Genomic DNA, 17,906 nt, shown 5'->3' with positions numbered 1-17,906 from the left:
TCTTCTCTAGATCACACTGTAAGTCACACTGCTGTTAGTGTCTTCTCTAGATCACACTGTAAGTCACACTGCTGTTAGTGTCTTCTCTAGATCACACTGTAAGTCACACTGCTGTTAGTGTCTTATCTAGATCACACTGTAAGTCACACTGCTGTTAGTATCTTCTCTAGATCACACTGTAAGTCACACTGCTGTTATTGTCTTCTCTAGATCACACTGTAAGTCACACTGCTGTTAGTGTCTTCTCTAGATCACACTGTAAGTCACACTGCTGTTAGTGCCTTCTCTAGATCACACTGTAAGTCACACTGCTGTTAGTGTCTTCTCTAGATCACACTGTAAGTCACACTGATGTTAGTGTCTTCTCTAGATCACACTGTAAGTCACACTGCTGTTAGTGTCTTATCTAGATCACACTGTAAGTCTCACTGCTGTTAGTGTCTTCTCTAGATCACACTGTAAGTCACACTGCTGTTAGTATCTTCTCTAGATCACACTGTAAGTCACACTGCTGTTAGTGTCTTCTATAGATCACACTGTAAGTCACACTGCTGTTAGTGTCTTATCTAGATCACGCTGTAAGTCACACTGCTGTTAGTGTCTTCTCTAGATCACACTGTAAGTCACACTGCTGTTAGTGTCTTCTCTAGATCACACTGTAAGTCACACTGCTGTTAGTGTCTTCTTTAGATCACACTGTAAGTCACACTGCTGTTAGTGTCTTCTCTAAATCACACTGTAAGTCACACTGCTGTTAGTGTCTTATCTAGATCACACTGTAAGTCACACTGCTGTTAGTGTCTTCTCTAGATCACACTGTAAGTCACACTGCTGTTAGTGTCTTCTCTAGATCACACTGTAAGTCACACTGCTGTTAGTGTCTTCTCTAGATCACACTGTAAGTCACACTGCTGTTAGTGTCTTCTCTAGATCACACTGTAAGTCACACTGCTGTTAGTGTCTTCTATAGATCGCACTGTAAGTCACACTTCTGTTAGTCTCTTCTTTAGATCACACTGTAAGTCACACTGCTGTTAGTGTCTTCTCTAGATCACACTGTAAGTCACACTGCTGTTAGTGTCTTCTCTAGATCACACTGTAAGTCACACTGCTGTTAGTGTCTTCTCTAGATCACACTGTAAGTCACACTGCTGTTAGTGTCTTATCTAGATCACACTGTAAGTCACACTGCTGTTAGTGTCTTCTCTAGATCACACTGTAAGTCACACTGCTGTTAGTGTCTTATCTAGATCACACTGTAAGTCACACTGCTGTTAGTGTCTTCTTTAGATCACACTGTAAGTCACACTGCTGTTAGTGTCTTTCTAGATCATACTGTAAGTCACATTACAGTTAGTGTCTTCTCTAGATCACACTGTAATTAATGCCTGGAATAAGCATAAGGCTATCCTACATACTAGTTAATGCCTGGGACAAGCATAAGACTATCCTAAATACTGATTAATGCCTGGGACAAGCATAAGAATATAATACATACTAATTAATGCCTGGGATACGCATAAGAATATCCTACCTACTAATTAATGCCCGGGATAAGCATAAGGCTATCCTACGTACTAATTAATACCTGGGACAAACATAAGGCTATCCTACGTACTAATTAATGTCTGAGACATGCTTAAGGCTTTCCTATATACTGATTAATGCCTGGGATAAGCATAAGGCTATCCTACATACTAGTTAATGCCTGCGACAAGCATAAGACTATCCTAAATACTGATTAATGCCTGGGAAAAGCATAAGGATATACTACATACTAATTAATGCCTGGGCCAAGCATAAGGCTATCCTATGTACTAATTAATGCCTGGGATACGCATACAAATATCCTACCTACTAATTAATGCCCGGGATAAGTATAAGGCTATTCTACATACTAATTAATGCCTGGGACAAGCATATGGCTATCCTATATACTGATTAATGCCTGGGATAAGCATAAGGCTATCCTACACACTAATTAATGCCTGGGACAAGCATAAGGCTATCCTACATACTAATTAATGTCTGAGACAAGCATAAGGCTTTCCTATATACTGATTAATGCCTGGGATAAGCATTAGGATATCCTACATACTAATTAATGCCTGGGATAAGCATAAGGCTATCCTACATAATTATTAATGCCTGAGATAAACATAAGGCTATTGTACATACTAATTAATGCCTGGGATAAGCATAAGTCTATACTACGTACTAATTGATGCCTGGGATAAGCATCAGGCTATCCTATATACTAATAATGCCCAGGATAAGCATCAGGCTATCCTACGTACTAATTAATTCTTGGAATAATCATCAGGATATCCTACGTACTAATTAATGCCTGGAATAATCATCAGGATATCCTACATACTAATTAATGCCTGGAATAATCATCAGGATATCCTACATACTAATTAATGCCTGGAATAATCATAAGGCTATCCTACATACTAATAATGCCCGGGATAAGCATCAGGCTATCCTACATACTAATTAATGCCTGGAATAATCATCAGGGTATCCTACATACTAATTAATGCCTGGGATAAGCATAAGTGTATACTGCATGGTAATTAATGCCTGAAATAAGCATAAGGCTATCCTACATACTAATAATGCCGGGATAAGCATCAGGCTATCCTACGTACTAATTAATGCCTGGAATAATCATCAGGCTATCCTACATACTAATAATGCCCGGGATAAGCATCAGGCTATCCTACGTACTAATTAATGCCTGGAATAATCATCAGGCTATCCTACGTACTAATTAATGCCTGGAATAATCATCAGGCTATCCTACATACTAATAATGCCTGGAATAATCATCAGGCTATCCTACGTACTAATTAATGCCTGGAATAATCATCAGGCTATCCTACATACTAATAATGCCCGGGATAAGCATCAGGCTATCCTACGTACTAATTAATGCCTGGAATAATCATCAGGCTATCCTACGTACTAATTAATGCCTGGAATAATCATCAGGCTATCCTACGTACTAATTAATGCCTGGAATAATCATCAGGCTATCCTACATACTAATAATGCCCGGGATAAGCATCAGGCTATCCTACGTACTAATTAATGCCTGGAATAATCATCAGGCTATCCTACGTACTAATTAATGCCTGGAATAATCATCAGGCTATCCTACGTACTAATTAATGCCTGAAATTATCATCAGGATATCCTACATACTAATTAATGCCTGGGATAAGCATAAGTGTATACTGCATACTAATTAATGCCTGAAATAAGCATAAGGCTATCCTACATACTAATTAAGGCTTTTCAGTAACTCGTAATGGTAGCGCTATGGAGAGTGAAATAATGCAACTTTTATGGCATTAGTTTTGCACCCTCTTTAGCGCAAAACTCGTAATCTAGGTGAATGTTAACTCTAGCCATAAGGCCCTTAATAAGGTGGCTTAAAACATATGTTTTCTTTTAACTTTACTGTTTATTAAACCCAGTTTTTATTTTATGATTCATATAGAGCAGAGAATTATAAACAACTTTCCAATTTTCTTCTATTATCTAATATGTTTTTTTCTCTTGGTATCCTTTGTGGAAAAGCATACCTAGGTAGCCTCCATAGCTGATTGGTGGCTGCACATATCTGCCTCATGCTGTTTCTTTAACAAAGGATACCAAGAGAATGAAGCAAATTAGATAATAAAAGTAAGTTTCCAATTTACTTTTATTATCTAATTTGCTTCATTTGTATTCTCTATCTGTATCATGAGATAAATATTTTGGGTTTCATGTCATTTTAAGTACAATTTCTCAGTCTAGTATTACTGTATCATTCCTCAGATCTGCAGCTTTGGTCCAGGCTGTGAGGTGCTCAGTTACGTGTAAGCTGAATGACTAATGTTATAATGAGATCACACAATAAATACCCTATAGCTGCGCTCAGACTTTACAATAGGAACAAATTCACTCTGCATAGAAATCAGTGGGAGCTACTGAAGCCGCTCGCTGCCCAAACCAACAGTCTAAATGCAGCATTATCAGGTGCATCAGAGCTTTAATAAGCAGTTGTAGGTTGTTACTATGTATTTGTTATAGTGGCCTCTACTTTATGTCTTTGGGAAACATGAGACGTTTATGCTGTTACAAGTGAAGACAGATGGGCTGATGTTTCCTTCCCAGGTCACGCTCATAAGACGGCTCTTTGCTTGTTAGATGCCTAATAGACCAGCTCAGCTCAGCAGATACACTAAATCTACTTCATTTGTCTTCTGAAAGGGACCTCTGTAGGTCCTTTAACAGATATCAGAAAGCTTTATTGTGCTACATTTATAATCCTAGTCTCAGATTGCTACCAAATGAGGGCTACTAAAATGGTACCTGGTCTAAGATATAAAACATGCAAAGAAAGACTCCATGATCTAAATATGTATAGTTCACAGCAGGGGTGCCCACACTTTTTTGGGCTGGCTCCTAAGCTTACATTCCTGCTTTTTTAAATAAAGATACCTAGAGAATGAAGAAAAATTGATAATAGGAGTAAATTAGAAAGTTGTTTAAAACTGCATGTTCTATATCTAAATCATGAAAAAAAAAACTTTAAGGTTGCATGATTTAGCAACACATGGATGTGCAAAAGCATAAAGATACAACAGATTAATCCTGATGACAAAAGTAGCACTGACTTTAATTCAGGTTAACAGGAGCAACTCCTTGTGCCATTTTACAAAACACTGCATTCAAATACTGCCACTGACCCCTTTTACTTTGCCCTGCGGGATTGGCCTGATATGACCCAATGAGACTTACACTTATACATTTCAATAGCGCGCCATGCAGACCATTTCTTACCGGGTCAACACGTTCATTGCCAGACATCAATCAGACTTGTTCCTTTAACATAGCACAGCAGCCTCCGCCTTTACTTTTTCTTTCTGTCTATTGACGATTACCCTCCTACCTATACTATACCGCCATATTCATTGGGAGAGTACTCACTCAACCATGCTTTTGATAGGACAATTGTGTTGTTCAAAAATCATCTGAAATCGATGTCCCTCAAGAACCAATCCTTAAGCACTTTTTGTGTCCGACCATCAGACTGTTTAATGACCTGCCCCTTCAAACACTGCAGCAGATAAAGCGGTATCCCTAGCAACCATACTCTACTCACGCCCCAGTGTTGCGATCGTGTAACTTGACCACATCATTTTGATCACATCGGCCACGATCTACATATTGGGCACCCCTGGTTTAGAGGATAGAAGGAAAATAGGTGACATGATAGAAACCTTCAAATATATGATGGGGCTTAATAAAGTAGAAGCTGAAAGCATTTTCCATAAAAAAATAATGCCAAATCAAGGGGTCACAATCTAAAGTTAGAGGGAAGCAGATTCAGGAGAAATGTGAGGAAGCAGTTTTTTACAGAAAGGGTGGTGGATTCAAGGAATAAACTTCCATCTGAGGTGGTAAACACAAAGGGGCCAATTTATTTATGTGCGAGCGGACATGATACAATGTAGCGTATCATGTCTGCCACACATAGATAAATGCCGACAGCTGTCGGCATTTATCAATAGACAAGCAGTTCTTGTGAACTGCTTGTGCAATGCCGCCCCCTGCAGATTTGCCGCCAATCAGCCGCTAGCAGGGGGTGTCATTCAATACTGTATACAACACGTGACACTGCACATAGCACGTGATACTGGATACAACACGTGACACTGCACATAGCATGTGATACTGTATACAACACGTGACACTGTACATAGCATGTGACACTGCACATAGCATGTGATACTGTATACAACACGTGACACTGCACATAGCATGTGATACTGTATACAACACGTGACACTGCACATAGCACGTGATACTGTTTACAACATGTGACACTGCACATAGCATGTGATACTGTATACAACACGTGACACTGCACATAGCATGTTATACTGTATACAACACGTGACACTGCACATAGCACGTGATACTGTATACAACACGTGACACTGCACATAGCATGTGATACTATATACAACACGTGACACTGCACATAGCGCGTGATACTGTATACAACACGTGACACTGCACATAGCATGTGATACTGTATACAACACGTGACACTGTACATAGCATGTGACACTGCACATAGCATGTGATACTGTATACAACACGTGACACTGCACATAGCATGTGATACTGTATACAGCACGTGACACTGTACATAGCATGTGACACTGCACATAGCATGTGATACTGTATACAACACGTGACACTGCACATAGCACGTGATACTGTATACAACTGATACTGTATACAACACGTGACACTGCACATAGCATGTGATACTGTATACAACACGTGACACTGCACATAGCACGTGATACTGTATACAACACGTGACACTGCACATAGCATGTGATACTGTATACAACTGATACTGTATACAACACGTGACACTGCACATAGCATGTGATACTGTATACAACACGTGACACTGCACATAGCACGTGATACTGTATACAACACGTGACACTGCACATAGCATGTGATACTGTATACAACATGTGACACTGCACATAGCATGTGATACTGTATACAACACGTGACACTGCACATAGCACGTGATACTGTATACAACTGATACTGTATACAACACGTGACACTGCACATAGCACGTGATACTGTATACAACACGTGACACTGCACATAGCACGTGATACTGTATACAACACGTGACACTGCACATAGCACGTGATACTGTATACAACACGTGACACTGCACATAGCATGTGATACTGTATACAACTGATACTGTATACAACACGTGACACTGCACATAGCATGTGATACTGTATACAACTGATACTGTATACAACACGTGACACTGCACATAGCATGTGATACTGTATACAACTGATACTGTATACAACACGTGACACTGCACATAGCACGTGATACTGTATACAACACGTGACACTGCACATAGCACGTGATACTGTATACAACACGTGACACTGCACATAGCATGTGATACTGTATACAACACCTGATACTGCACACAGCACGTGACACTGCACACAACATATGGGACTTGTTTCAGAGTACAGTAGTTGTGTGATTCTCTGGAACGTTGCACTTTGGCTGCATATCCCAAAACCCAAACACTGCAGTCCCAGTTGTCTTCTACAAGGAAATAAGCATTAAGAAAGTGGCTTGTAAAATTCACAGCATTCTCCAGTGACGCCTCCCGTGGTCAGTGACATGTTGGTGTGCATGCGCTATTGTTTTTATGCTCTCACACTATTACTTCTGTAGTTTATTTGTGGCACCACAATTCTTTACCTTTATTTCACTATAGGTTAGTGGTACCCAGTACACGGTAACCATGTGTTTTTAGCAGTGAAGGTCAAATATTTGTATTTTTGCTTTTTATTTCTCCCAATCCAGCCGACATAAAGATTTATCTGTAAAATAGAAACCTATTTAGTGATAAACACTTAGCTTACATCTTGACAATGAAACTCATAGTTTGTAGAATTGGCCCCCGGGAGCTTTACAGATCTCCCATTGCTGTTCAGCCGACTTGTGTTTTCAGAGCACAATGCAATAACTATGTCTCAGCTGGGGCTTATTTTCAAACCAAAAATCACTGGCCTGAGATTTACATTTTCATTGCGTTTGCTGCTGCCCCTTTTTATATCTCTGTAGTTTCTTTAAGTCTTTCAATTAGAGAGTTGCTGACAAAATAGCGAACCAACAGGAATCCGAAATATCTCACACAGCTCTGGAGTGCGGAATAGTTCACACTCTGAAGATTGCAGGAAGATTAGAATAATTGCAGCCTTGTTGACTTGAGAAATAAATATGCATTTTATAGTCATGCAGACATCTTAACAAAGTAGGTTTCTGGGCGCTTGATGACTAAGTTCACCTCAGTCTGTATTTCCAGTAATAAAACTTCTTCTCTCAAACAATATAAACTTTCCAGCCCCCTGTGTCATGTACCTGACGTGTTATTAGACGCACACCTCCTCCCACTGGAAGCTTTCAGTTAATTAGGTTTATACGGAGAGTAAATAAAACATCTACAGGGATTTGCAGTCACATTGGGTTTAACCCATTAATAGCCTGTCAATGCAGAGCTGCCAAGTTAGGCTCTCATATTATGTGTCACAGTATTGGGAGTCTCATCACCCAGTAACATTATAGATAAACACTCGCACACCATCAAAGCAACATTAAAGACCAAGCTGTACACACTTTCTACAGTGTCATCAGCAAAGCACAGATATCAACAGCAAGCTCTCATTTACTCAATAAATTGCTCACAAATAGCAGACACCAGGGTGCCATTGTGCTTAACAATGACACCTGGTTCATCCCAGTGGTAGCATAAAGAAGAGGAAGCACACTATACAGAGGCACTCATTGCTCTCTGCCATTCACTTCTATTATCAAGTCTGCTTCATTTTCATGGTATCCTTTATTGAAGAGTAATTGTAGGTAACGCAGGAACGTGAATGTGTCATTAGCAAATATTGCATCAATACAACATTTGCATAGGAAATTAGCACATCCTGGCAAGTTCCCCGCTTGCTTTTACCCAGTAAAACTCCATGTACATTGTTACCAATGCACAAAAGGATTCTGGGTAAGATATGCAAATTAGATATGCAAAATCTCAGATTTTTTGCTTCAAATACTGTTTTAACACAGGGATCCCTTAATAGGGTGATTGCAGCAATACAGAAACCACTGCTAGACAGCCTGTATCGTTCATGTTTCGTTCATTGCTGTCTAGCAGTGGTTTCTGTATTGCTGCAATCACCCTATTAAGGGATCCCTGTGTTAAAACAGTATTTAAAGTCCTTGCTTTGTTTCCTAACACATTGCTGCCCATGGTACAGAAAGCCAGAGTTGGTTACTCTGTTCTTTCTTTTTCTACAGGTCTCTGTAAGGAGTATGTGTCCCTTCACGCCTTGTGAGCCGTCTTCCTGCCGGACAGCTAGACTGCAGGTAAGTGCTTTTGTCTTCTAGGTCTTGGAGACTGTCACTTCAGAAGAATATGTCATATGCAGTAGATGGAGACATTTTTAAAATCCTTTATACAGGATTTTCTTTGGCAGTGGGCAGGCACATTATGTATGTTGAGAGTAGGGGTTAATCTTCCCTTTATTGGGATATTTTTGCTCTTTGGGCTAATTTTGTTAAAATACTTTTAGTATGTGTGTGGCTTATGTATTATACAGGGATTTATGTGTAAACTTAACATTTGGCAGTTGGTTGTCTTTGCTTGCTTAGCTAGAACAGGCTAACTGACAAACTGCTTGCGTTTGAAACCAGCTGCAGCTACTTGCATCTTATGTTGTAGGCAGAGGGAAACGTGCGCCTTTTACTTGCTGCGTAGTTTCCTCTCTCTGCCGGTTATGTGACTTCTCTCTGCTGTCGGATATTCGCGGAGCGGCGTCATTGAATTTCAGTTTCTTCAGTGTTGATCTACTATACGATTATTTTAGAAACTTCTGGCAGCCAAATTGTGGTATTAAAAATTCTTAAAGTGACAGTGTATTTAAAAAACATTCTACAATTTTGGGAATTTTTTTATTTAGTATTATGGACATGGACCAAGACTCAGTGTTTTTTGACAAATGTTTGTTATGCCTAGAGGCACAAATTGTTTTGCCTATGCAATTCTGTGCTGCATGCTTAGTTAGAACACTTCAATTTAAAAATAAATTATTGCCCTATGAGCCCAATGTCTCTCAGGATGATGGTGTTCAGGCAATGCCACAGCTTTATCCTCAAATGTCCCAAGCCTCTATGGCGTCACATACAGTGCCCTGCAGTTCCTCTCAGCCTCCTGGATGAGTTTATTTGCCTGCAGATTTTGCTGCACAGGTATCTTCTGCAGTATCTGCTGCTTTATTTACTTTTCCTATGCTGGGAAAAGACATTCATATAGTAATGTTTCTGTTCCACCTACTTCTAGGCAGGTTGTCCTCTATCATAAGTCTGATGAGGAAGTTACGCCTGTAGCCTCTGAGGGTGAAATCTCAGATTCGGACAGTATTATTCCTTCATCTGATACTGAAGAAGTAAACTTCAGATTCAAGCTTGAACACCTTTGTGTACTGTTAAAGGGAAGGTCAACACCAGAATTTTTGTTGTTTAAAAATATCAGTTTTGCTTAACCAACACAGTTATAGAAATACACTTTTTACCCCTGTGATTACCTTGTATCTATGCCTCTGCAAACTGCCCCCTTATTTCAGTTCTTTTGACTTTTAGCCAATCAGTACTCACTCCAGGGTAACTTCACGTGCATGAGCTCAATTTTATCTATATGAAACACATGAACTAATGCCCTCTAGTGGTCAAAATGCATTCAGATCAGAGATCTAAGAAATTAGCATATGAACCTCCTAGTTTTAGCTTTCAACTAAGAATTCCAAGAGAGCAAAGCAAAATTGGTGATAAAAGTAAATTGGAAAGTTGTTTAAAATTAAATTCCCTATTTAAATCATGAAAGTTTCTTTGGACTTGACTGTCCCTTTAAAGGAGGTATTGGCTTCTTTGGACGACTCTGATACTTCTGTCGTTGTCAACCCTACGAAGCCTAGTAAACGTTATAAATACTATGATGTTCCTTCCTCTGTGGAAGTTTTTCCTGTCCCAGACCGTGTGACGGAGATTATTTCACAGGAATGGGAGAAGGCAGGGAATCCTTTCTCTCCCTGTCTCCCGTATTTAAAAAAGATGTTTCCTGCTGCTGACTCCATTAAAGATTCTTAGTGCACAGTGCCTAAAGTAGAAAGTACTATTTCTACCCTGGCTAAGAGAACTACAATCCCTATAGAGGATAGCTGCTCCTTTAAGGATCCTTTAAGGATCCCTTGGATGTATGTTCATCAAGGTCTTCAATGGCAACCTGCAGTTTGTATTGCCACAGAAGCAAAGTGCGGCATCGAATTGGTGCAACGCCTTGTCTGAATCAATTTTAGTAGAGACTCCGATGGAGGAGATGCAGTATAGGATTAAGGCTCTCAAACTAGCCAATTCCTTTATTTCTGATGCTAACATGCAAGTTATTAGAATGGGAGCCAAGATGTCTGGCTTCACTGTTCTAGTCCGCAAGGCATTGTGGCTAAAATCTTGGTCAGCTGATGTTACCTCTAAGTCCAAGCTTCTTGCTCTTCCTTACAAGGGGAAGACCTTGTTCGGACCTGGTCTGGCAGAAATCATTTTTGATATTACAGGTGGAAAAGGGTCTTTTCTACCGCAAGACAAGAAGAACAGACTCAAAGGACGTCAAAGTAATTTCCGTTCCTTTCGTAACTTCAAAGGTCAAAAGTCTTCCTCTCCCTCTTCCAAGCAGGAGCAGTCCAAGTCTTCTTGGAACCGCAATCAGTCTTGGAATAAAGGGAAGCAATCAAAGAAACCCTCAGCTGAGTCTAAGTCAGCATGAAAGGTCAGCCCCGGTCCAGGTTCGGATCAAGTGGGGGGCAGACTTTCCCTATTAACAAGATACAAAATAGAGTTTAAAACTGTCCCCCCCAGGGGCAGATTCCACCTCTCAAGATTATCTGCAGACCAGGTAAAAAGAGCGGCATTCGTGATCTGTTTTCAGGACCTTTCATCCCTCGGAGTGATTGTTCCAGTTCCAGTAAGGGAACAGGGTCTAAAATTCTATTCAAATCTGTTTGTGGTTCCCAAAAAAGAGGGAACTTTTCGACCCATTTTAGACCTAAAGTGCCTCTACAAGTTTCTCAGGGTACTGTCCTTCAAAATGGAAACCATTCTTCCTTTGGTCCAAGAGGGTCAGTTCACGACAGTTATAGACCTGAAGGACGCGTATCTTCATGTTCCCATTCACAGGGATCATCACAAATTCCTGAGATTCGCCTTTCTAGACACACACTTTCAGTTTGTGGCTCTTCCGTTTGGCCTTGCCACAGCTCCCAGAATTTTCTCAAAGGTTCTGGGGGCTCTCTTGGCAGTGATCAGGTCTCGGGGAATTGCAGTGGCGCCATACCTGGACGACATATTCAGACGCCATCTTTTCAACAAGCAAACTCTCATGCAGACATCTTGTTGTCTTTTCTATGTTCCCACGGTTGGAAAGTGAAACTGGAAAAGAGTTGTCTTGTTCCAGCTACAAGGGTAGTTTTCTTAGGGACCATAATAGATTCCCTATCTATGAAAATTATTCTGACGGAGGTCAGAAAATCCAAAATTCTCTCCTCTTGCCTCTCCCATCAGTCTACTGTTCGGCCATCAGTGGCTCAATGTATGGAGGTAATTGGTCTGAAGGTCGCTTCCATGAACGACATTCCCTTTTGCTCGATTCCATTTGAGAGCTCTGCAATTATGCATGCTAAGACAATGGAACGGAGACCATTCGGATCTGTCTAAGGATAGATCTAAACCAGTCAACAAGAGACTCTCTCCCGTGGTGGCTTTCTCAGGACCATCTGTCTCAGGACACATGCTTCCAGACATCTTCCTGGGTGATTGTGACCACGGACGCCAGCCTGCTAGGCTGGGTAGCAGTCTGGGACTCATTGTAGATGCATGGACTATGGACTCGAGAGGAGTCTTCTCTCCCCATAAACATCTTGAAGTTGAGAGCGATTTACAATGCTCTGATAGCTTGGCCTCAATTGTCCTTAGCCCGGTTTATCAGGTTTTAGTCGGACAACATCACCTCAGTGGCTTACATCAACTACAAGGGAAGAACTCGGAGTTCCTTAGCCATGAAGGAGGTGACACGGATTATTCAGTGGGCGGAAACTCACAATTGTTGTCTATCTGCCATCCACATTCCTGGAGTGGACAACTGGGAAGTGGATTTCCTGAGCCGACAGACATTTTGTCCCGGGGAGTGGGCTCTCCACCTAAAGGTGTTCTTCAGGTTAATCAGCAGAACGCAAAGCTTCCAAGATACGGCTCAAGGTCAAGAGATCCTCAGGCTGCTCTAATAGATGCTCTGGTGGTCTAGCATATCTGTTTTCCTTTGTTTGCGCTCCTTCCACAAGTTATTGCTCGTATCAAACAAGAGAGAGCATCAGTAATTCTAATAGCTCCTGCATGGTTTTGCAGGATCTGGTATGCAGACCTAGTGAAGATGTCTTCTCGGCCGCCTTGGAGGTTGGCTCTGAGGAAGGACCTTCTAACTCAGGGTCCATTCCCCCATCCAAATCTCATTTCTCTGAAGCTGACTCCTTGGAGATTGAACGCTTATTTCTGTCTAAGCGTGGAGTCAGTCATTGAGACCATGATCCAGGCTCGCAAGCCAAATTTCCCATAAGCTATGGCGTGAATCTAAGGGCTACTCTTGGAGTTAGGGTCAGGATTCCAAGAATTTTGTCTTTTCTCCAGGAATATCTGAAGAAAGGGTTGTCAGTCAGTTCTCTAAATACAACAAATAATCCAAGAGCGCCAACTAGAGGCAAAGGAAGATTCTAACAAATAAATCAATGATAATCAGACATTTATTTAACATATAATTAAATACTTAATAGCATGGATCCATGTAACATATATACTAAAATGCAAATTAAAAATATATTAAAAACAAATAAATTGAAAACAAATAAATTAAAAAACAATTGACAATCGAGACAATAAGTTATGTCACCAATTACGGAGATAAACAAATATGAGTCACGTGAAATGATCTCTAGAGAATGAGAAATAAGTCCAATAAATAAGTTATATAATTCCCTTGGTATAAAAAATATATAAAGTCAAGTGGAAAAATCCAGTGAAAAGATCAGATGAAAAAAGGTGAAAGTAAACCGATGAATCAGTGAAAAAATCTATGTGAAAAATTAAAGTGGAAAAATGTGAAAAAAATATATGAAAAAATATATATATGTGAAAAAATATATATATATATATATATTATAAAAATAAAAACGGGGGACCCCCAAAAAAAGATCAGATTTCTGCATTATCTATTTTGTTACACAAGCGTCTGGCGGATGTTCAATCTTTTTGTCAGGCCCTGGTCAGAATCAGGCCTGTGTTTAAACCTGTTGCTCCTCCTTGGAGCCTTAATCTTGTTCTTAAAGTTTTGCCGCAGGCTCTGTTTGAGTGAATGCATTCCATAGGTTTTAAGTTGCTATCTTGGAAGGTTTTGTTTCTTGTTGCTATCTCTTCTGCTCGGAGAGTTTCGGAACTCTGGGCTTTTGCAGTGTGATTTGCCTTACCTTATCTCTCATGCGGATAAGGCGGTTCTTCAAACTAAATTGGGGTTTCTTCCTAAAGTGGTTTCGGATATAAATATTAATCAGGAAATTGTTGTTCCTTCTCTCTGTCCCAATCCTCCTTCTCATAAAGAACGTCTGTTGCACAACTTGGATGTTGTGCGTGCTCTAAAATTCTACATACAGGCGACTAAGGACTTTTGCCAGTCTTCTGCCCTGTTTGTTTGTTTCTCAGGAAAGCGTAAGGGTCAGAAGGCTACTTCTATTTCTCTTTTCCTCTGGTTGAGAAGTATGATTCGTTTTGCTTATGAGACTGCTGGACAGCAGCCTCCTGAGAGAATTACAGCTCATTCCACTAGGGCTGTCTCCTCTTCTTGGGCTTTCAAAGATGAAGCTTCTGTGGAACAGCTTTGCAAGGCTGCAACTTGGTCCTCTCTGCATACTTTTTCAAAATTTTCTAAATTTGATACTTTTGCCTCGGCTGAGGCCTCTTTTGGGAGAAAGGTTCTTTGAGCGGTGGTGCCTTCTGTTTAGGTCTGCCTGTCTTGTTCTCCCTCCCTGTTCATTCTGTGTCCTCTAGCTTGGGTATTGGTTCCCACTAATAATTGAATGACATTGTGGACTCTCCATATCTTAGGAAACAAAACAAAATGTATGCTTACCTGATAAATGTATTTATTTCCGGATATGTAGAGTCCACGACCCCCCCCCCCTTTATTGAGACAGTTATTTTTGTCTAAACCTCAGGCACCTCTACACCTTTGTGTTATTCTTTTTCCATTTCCCTTCAGGTGAATGACTGGGGATTATGGATAAGTGAGTGACATTTAACAGCTTTGCTGTGGTGCTCTTTGCCTCCACCTGCTGGCCAGGAGAGATATTCCCACTAGTAATTGAATGACATCATGGACTCTCCATATCCAGAGAGAAATACATTTCTCAGGTAAGCATAAATTTTGTTTTTGATGTGTTTTGTGCAACCTTTTTGTCTTGTGTAACAGTTATCCAGAGCTCTGTGGTTGCACTATCCCAGCGCTTGTTATATTTAATTGTACTCAAGCTAATGCGTTTACTGTCAACCTGATATACACACGCTACTTCCGACACGTGCAAAGAGCACGACAAACCTCTTTTTGCTTGCGCAACAGTTAGCTCGCTACTCGTAATCTAGTCTTTAATAGGTTAATCATTCATATTTAATCAACTTTTCAACTGTACTTTATTGGAAGGAGAAACATAATGATTGTCGTAATAATAATTTAAATAGTTTTATTTAACTAAAACAATAACATTATATTTTATTTTTAATGTTTGCCCCTCCCTTCTCACACTTCGCTCCTTGTGCAGATCTATATATATATATAAAACTATATAAAACGTTAAGTATATTTGTATTTATTTATATACTTGTGGTTAAATTACTCTAATTATTTATAGTGATACAGCAGTGTGTTTTATAATAAAGTTCTCTAGTTATTTATAGTGTTACACACTATACTCACCTGCACACACTATACTCACCTGCACACACTATACTCACCTGCACACACTATACTCACATGCACACACTATGCTGACATGCACACACTATGCTGACATGTACACACTATGCTGACATGTACACACTATGCTGACATGCACACACTATGCTGACATGCACACACTATGCTGACATGCACACACTATGCTGACATGCACACACTATGCTCACATACACACACTATGCTCACATACACACACTATGCTCACATACACACACTATGCTCACATACACACACAATGCTGACATGCACACACTATGCTCACATACACACACTATGCTCACATACACACATTATGCTGTCATGCACACACTATGCTCACATACACACATTATGCTGACATGCACACACTATACTCACATACACACATTATGCTGACATGCACACACTATGCTGACATACACACACTATGCTCACATACACACATTATGCTGACATGCACACACTATACTCACATACACACACTATGCTGACATACACACACTATGCTCACATACACACATTATGCTCACATACACACATTATGCTGACATGCACACACTATGCTCACATACACACATTATGCTGACATGCACACACTATGCTGACATACACACATTATGCTGACATGCACACACTATGCTGACATACACACACTATGCTCACATACACACATTATGCTGACATGCACACACTATGCTGACATGCACACATTATGCTGACATGCACACACTATGCTGACATGCACACACCATGCTGACATGCACACACTATGCTCACATACACACACTATGCTGACATGCACACACTATGCTCACATACACACACTATGCTGACATGCACACACTATGCTCACATGCACACACTATGCTCACATGCACACACTATGCTCACATACACACACTATGCTCACATGCACACACTATGCTCACATACACACACTATGCTGACATGCACACACTATGCTGACATGCACACACTATGCTCACATACACACACTATGCTGACATGTACACACTATGCTCACATACACACACTATGCTCACATGCACACACTATGCTGACATGTACACACTATACTCACATGCACACACTATGCTGACATGCCCACACTATGCTAACATGCCCACACTATGCTGACATGCACACACTATACTCACATGCACACACTATACTCGCATGCACACACTATGCTCACATGCACACACTATACTCACATGTCCTAAAGGCAGGTTCATCAGTAAATAGAACAAACAGGAATTACTTTACACTTTCCTCAGTATTTAGAAGTGCAAGTTTAATAAATGTTTGCACATTAAAGGCCGCACCTACTGATTTCACAGTAAATGAGTATAAACTATTTCTCAGAGTGACGTACAAGCTGAGGCTGGAGATAACTCTGATCTTTTCTCTTTGTACAGATGACGGCCACAGCTCAACAGACAACCAAGGCCCAGCCAGTCCATCTCCCAGCATCCTCTGCAGCCACAAACCCCGTCCCTGGAGCGCCCATTGACCCTCAGGCGCAGCTAGAAGCTGACAAGAGGGCTGTCTACAGGTACTTGAAAGAACTGCTCTCATCCTCTTGCAAATGCTAATGTTCCTGTCTGTGAGCGCTGTGTGAGGATGCAGCCTACGGCTAACTTGTCAGAACCTTTCTTCACAGAGTTTGTTTTCACACCGCTTGTCGCTCTTACATAACTTAATGAGATTAAAGCAAAAACTGTCTCTCAGATCAACAAATGTCATGTAAATGCACAGTAGCAACGGTGTTGGCGTGAGAAAGTGCTGTGTATAAACAAAAGGTTAAAATATACCTGACACAGCATTAGCTCCTGCAGGGCTCATCGTGTGTCTGACCTCATACCCAGAACCCTTAGCTGCAGGGAGAACCACCTGCTTGTGGGGAGCATAAAAATGATATAAACTGTACTGACTAATGTATTGCTATTCACATGTTCCACTTGACATCTGTTTGCTGATTTAGTAAAAATGAATGTGTAAATGACTATTGTATTACACTGATTACTGTGCACTTACCACCTTGATGTCTATGCGAATCATTATAGGAAAGTTGCATTCAATAAAGGGAAACAACATTTGTTTGTAACAGAAATATTAAATAATCAGTAGACATTTACATTAATTTAGAACAAACGCACTACTCATTGTTTTTAATGTATCAGTC

At 40.4% G+C, this 17,906-nt stretch overlaps 1 protein-coding gene across 14 annotated transcripts in view; it reads left to right on the top strand.

Moving 5' to 3' along the window:
* The window catches only part of PKNOX2 (PBX/knotted 1 homeobox 2), a 1,550,023-nt gene that overhangs the window by 1,149,685 nt on the left and 382,432 nt on the right, over positions 1-17,906 (top strand). For all 14 annotated transcript variants that reach the window (XM_053691420.1, XM_053691421.1, XM_053691419.1 and 11 more), the window contains one exon: positions 17,140-17,276. In XM_053691420.1, coding sequence (XP_053547395.1) covers positions 17,140-17,276 — 137 coding nt within the window. The remainder of the gene's footprint in view (positions 1-17,139; positions 17,277-17,906) is intronic.

This window comes from Bombina bombina, chromosome 8 (assembly GCF_027579735.1).
Source record: "Bombina bombina isolate aBomBom1 chromosome 8, aBomBom1.pri, whole genome shotgun sequence".
NCBI lineage: Eukaryota > Metazoa > Chordata > Amphibia > Anura > Bombinatoridae > Bombina > Bombina bombina.
The sequence above is the reverse complement of the archived record's forward strand: the minus strand, read 5'-3'. Positions and strand labels throughout refer to the sequence as shown.